Below are 4,866 nucleotides of genomic sequence, written 5' to 3' on the forward strand. Positions count from 1 at the left end.
AGTGGTTAAATCCATGTCTTCTGATGCGAAACAGATCAATATTTAAGTTCTTTTTTTACTCTCAATCTCCACTTTCACGTCCACATTCATCTTCTTTTGTTTTTTTGTGATTCACATTCGTTGTGCATATCGCCACCTACTGGGCAGGGAGGAGAATTTAAAATATAAAAGGACTTAAATATTGATCTGTTTCTCACCCGCACTTATCATATTGCTTCAGAAGATATAGATTTAACCACTGTCATATATGGATTATGGATATGGATTAATTTTATGCTGCCTTAATGTGCTTTTCAGTTCCTTTGAATGGACCTACAGAGCTGAAATATTCTTCTAAAAATCTTTGATTGTTTTCTGCAGAAGAAAGAAAGTCATACACAACTCGGATGGCATGAGGGTGAGTAAATTATGAGAGAATTTAAATTTCTGGGTGAATAATCCCATTTATTGTGTAATATTTGACAGACAATCAAACTCAAAATTGCATCATCTGAAGCATAAGTAATAACAGAAATAAAGACTTTCACAGTTCTCAAGAACAAATATGAGGGAAAGAATAAAGAAAACATGAATATACACATTTAAATAAAATAAATGTTGTTTTCAAAACACACTCAAGGGAGAAATGCAATGGGGAATATATGAGAAAAGAAGAGGGATAGGCAGAGACAGAAGCAAGGTCTTTTCCCTCCAAACCAAAGATCCAGCTCAACATTTTATCAAAATGTTTGGAGCTGATGGATTAAGGTTCACTTTTTTTCCAGGCCTAACATTTTGAGAAACTATGTATAATCTGTGTGTAATATTTGCTGAAGGGGTTGGTTTCCAGTATGTTATGGGTTTGTTTTGTTAATATGGAGTTCAATAGTTGGTGCTGCGGCGTCGCTGTTCATTAATCCAGTCCCCGGGGTTAACATCCATTTGCAGCATCTTCATGACCCATTTGTCTCGCCGTGCCCCGTCAATGAACTCATCCAGAGACAACTCCCCTGTGGACAAAGAAAATTGAAAGAATCCATTTGAACAGAAAGTAAAGCACTTTCACATATCAAATAAAAAGATGCATACAAAATGCAAGTGATAACAAAGGACTAAAGTTGGGAACTTTTTAATGAACCATTCTGTAATTATTCACCTGCATAACTAATAAATCATAATAATATAAGTTTTACCATCTCCATTCTCGTCCACTAGCTCAAATATTCGGTCCACCACCTGATCTGGGGTGAGGAGGTTACACTCTTCATCAAGTTCACCATGGCATGCTTTCTTTAGTCGGTAGATTGACTGTAAAAGTAATGTCAATGTTATGCAGAGTGACAAATATAGGACAAACATAGTGTTTAGTGTTCAGTCATGAGTGGCTTTGTAAGGTGTATTCAGATTACAATTAAGACTGCATTCGCAATTTAGTTTTTATTTCATCCCTTTTTTTCTTTAAAACCATGTAAACTACTGAGGAACTATTATCCTAGCAATGTTTCACCCAGTCTGGTTATTGTGTGACCTGATTATTAAACAGAAAGGACACCAGAGATAAATACCTCCACAATCTCCTTAAGCTCTGTTTTGTCGATACAGCCACTCCCATCCTTGTCATACATTTTAAAAGTCCATTTCAGTTTGTGCTCAAGCTTTCCTCTCAGCACTAGATTCAAGGCCGCAACGTATTCCAGAAAATCAATAGTGTTGTCCTATGAAACATGAAAGGAAATGAGATACCAAAACAGAGTTCTAGCCATTTGCAGCAACAAAGAGAAAATGCCCTTCCTAAATCTGAAAACGGTAACAAACCTCATTGTCAGGTCTTACTGTTTCCACACCAGAGTTACTACTTTTGAAAAGTGAAAGTTTTAAAGTAGAGAGTAAGGTGGAAGTTTTCGGTACAAGCACATAGGAAAATCAGTCCAAGGCACTTCTTCTGGAACAAACTCTAAAAAGCCTTTATTTTAGTTCGGCTTGTCACATATGGATCTGCAACTACACTTGTAGTTAAATGCATTCATGTGAAGTGACTGTTTTTTTACTTTTTTAATGTTCATGTGGGAAAAGCCAAATTGAAATAAGGGCTTCTTATCATTATTCAACAGTTTAAGAACAGTAACTTTGGCAGTTACTGACAGCTGACACTTGAGTATTTTCTACACAGTCTGCAGTGTTTAAAACATGCATACATCTAGATTTGGTGTGGTATCTGAAATGTAATCACTTACCCCATTTTTGTCAAAAGCCCGGAACATGTTTTCTATGTAATCTGATGCTTCCTGGTTGCCAGTAACGCCAAAGAAGCTCTTGAACTCGTGCATGTAGAGTGTTCCGCTTGGGCATTCCACCACAAACTTCTTGTACCACTCCTGCAGTTCAGCAACATCAATCTCTTTCTCATCCGAATCCTCACTCAGCCGCTGACCCATCACTACAATAAGCAACACAAGCTCTGCCTTTCAACAAAAAATGTCCATGATCACATATGACAGCCTTACTTCCCTGGAGTTATCCTTGATCCAAACATTACAATAAACCTTAAACCCAGACAAACTGTGATTCAACACCCAAAATGCCAGCTTGATGGAATGCAAAGGTACGAATGTATCCCTTATTAAATATGGCAGCAGAAAACTATTGTTCAAAATTTCAGAATTTGATTTAGTATTAACTCAAGTGTGAAAGTAACCACAAGCCTTCAACATAGATGCCCTACTGGCTTGGAATTCAGCACAATGACTATTTTGGGTCACATGACTGCTATGGATTATTCATATCAATCCATGTCTGAATCAATTAGCTTGAAACAAGATCAAAAGAAGCTTTGCTATTCATCATTTAGAACACTGAGCACTCCAATCCTCATTTACAAGGGCTCTCCATTTATCTCAAAATTATAAATATGTCAGTAAATTAATTGTCTCACTGACTAATTAAAAAATTCTGTTAAAATTCAAACTATTGTCTGGCTTTAGGCCACAGAGGAAAAACCTTCTAAAAACGAATCAATACAAAACATGATAATGTTTTTTGGGGAAAGGAAAACCTATGAAAAACTGCATCAGTGAAAATACATATGGACAGACACCAAAGGATTTGATGCATAACAGACAAGCCACATGTAAGACAGTATTTGGGGCTTTAGGGCAAAGAATGCTTCATCAGTGCACCAAAAATGATCCAACGTATTGGTTGCATTCTAGTAACTTGACTGATGTATCATGTAGACCATTAAAACCGAATACTCCTCTCGATCACTTTATTCTTTCAATCATTTAGACAATCTAAGACATAATCCCTTATGCTCTCTGTTCTAACTATTTATAGTTTTTCAAAAACAGGATCTAGAAAAGACTGGACTACTTCATGAGGGTGGTGCATTTGTCTGGATGTATGTCTCTCTGGACCATAGTAAAACTATAATACATACGGTAATATAGTAAAACTATAATACAAACGGTAATATAGTAAAATTATAATACAAACGGTAATATAGTAAAACTATAATACAAACGGTAATATAGTAAAACTATAATACACGTAATATAGTAAACTATGCATACGGTAATATAGTAAAACTATAATACAAACGGTAATATAGTAAAATTATAATACAAACGGTAATATAGTAAAACTATAATACAAACGGTAATATAGTAAAACTATAATACATACGGTAATATAGTAAAACTATAATACAAACGGTAATATAGTAAAACTATAATACATACGGTATTATAGTAAAACTATAATGCATACGGTAATATAGTAAAACTATAATGCATACGGTAATATAGTAAAACTATAATACATACGGTAATATAGTAAAACTATAATGCATACGGTAATATAGTAAAACTGTAATGCATACGGTAATATAGTAAAACTATAATACATACGGTAATATAGTAAAACTATAATACATACGGTAATATAGTAAAACTGTAATGCATACGGTAATATAGTAAAACTGTAATACATACGGTAATATAGTAAAACTATAATACAAACGTAATATAGTAAAACTGTAATGCATGGTAATATAGTAAAACTATAATGTACATAACATGGTAATATAGTAAAACTATAATACAAATGGTAATATAGTAAAACTATAATGCATACGGTAATATAGTAAAACTATAATACATACGGTAATATAGTAAAACTGTAATACATACGGTAATATAGTAAAACTGTAATACAATTGGTAATACAGTAAAACTATAATACATACGGTAATATAGTAAAACTATAATACATACGGTAATATAGTAAAACTATAATACAAACGGTAATACAGTAAAACTATAATACATACGGTAATATAGTAAAACTATAATACATACGGTAATATAGTAAAACTGTAATACAAATGGTAATATAGTAAAACTATAATACAAATGGTAATATAGTAAAACTATAATACATACGGTAATATAGTAAAACTATAATACATACAGTAATATAGTAAAACTATAATACATACGGTAATATAGTAAAACTATAATACAAATGGTAATATAGTAAAACTATAATACAAATGGTAACACGTCACAATAAGGTTCCATTTGTTAACATTAGTTAATGCATTAGGCATCGTTAACAAACAATGAACAATATTTTTATACAGGATTTTTTAGTTTTGGTTAAAGGAATATTCCAGGTTCAAAACAAGTTAAGCTCAATTGACAGCATTTGTGGCATAATTTTAATTACCACAAAAATTATTTCAACTTGTCCTTCCTTCAAAAAAAAAAAAAAACAAACAAAAAAAAAAACAAAGCAAAAAGCTGGGTTACAGTGAATTGCTTACAATAGAAGTGGGGCCAATATGGAAAAAAGTATAACCACAAGATGTAAACAATATGCATGTCAACA

The 4,866-nt window shown here is 32.7% G+C and overlaps 1 protein-coding gene across 1 annotated transcript; it reads right to left on the reverse strand.

The window, feature by feature from the left end:
• Positions 1–425: 425 nt before the first annotated feature.
• guca1b (guanylate cyclase activator 1B) lies at positions 426–2,725 on the reverse strand. Its single transcript, XM_052105616.1, has 4 exons — positions 2,214–2,725; positions 1,545–1,694; positions 1,173–1,287; positions 426–989 (listed from the first exon to the last, which is right to left on the reverse strand). Exons 1-4 carry the CDS (start codon positions 2,412–2,414, stop codon positions 862–864), a joined length of 594 nt encoding a protein of 197 aa, XP_051961576.1. The 5' UTR covers positions 2,415–2,725; the 3' UTR covers positions 426–861.
• Between the last annotated feature and the right edge of the window lie 2,141 nt (positions 2,726–4,866).

Source organism: Xyrauchen texanus, chromosome 35 (genome assembly GCF_025860055.1).
Source record: "Xyrauchen texanus isolate HMW12.3.18 chromosome 35, RBS_HiC_50CHRs, whole genome shotgun sequence".
Lineage (NCBI taxonomy): Eukaryota > Metazoa > Chordata > Actinopteri > Cypriniformes > Catostomidae > Xyrauchen > Xyrauchen texanus.

Bases quoted from the DNA above. Each gene is read 5' to 3' on its own strand.
- guca1b (XM_052105616.1), bottom strand. From the start codon at position 2,414: ATGGGTCAGCGGCTGAGTGAGGATTCGGATGAGAAAGAGATTGATGTT. The intron at 1,695-2,213 runs GTAAGTGATTAC...CATGTTTCATAG, and splicing joins GGGCTTTTGACAAAAATGGG to GACAACACTATTGATTTTCT. The intron at 990-1,172 runs GTAAAACTTATA...CTTTGTCCACAG, and splicing joins AGTGGACGAGAATGGAGATG to GGGAGTTGTCTCTGGATGAG.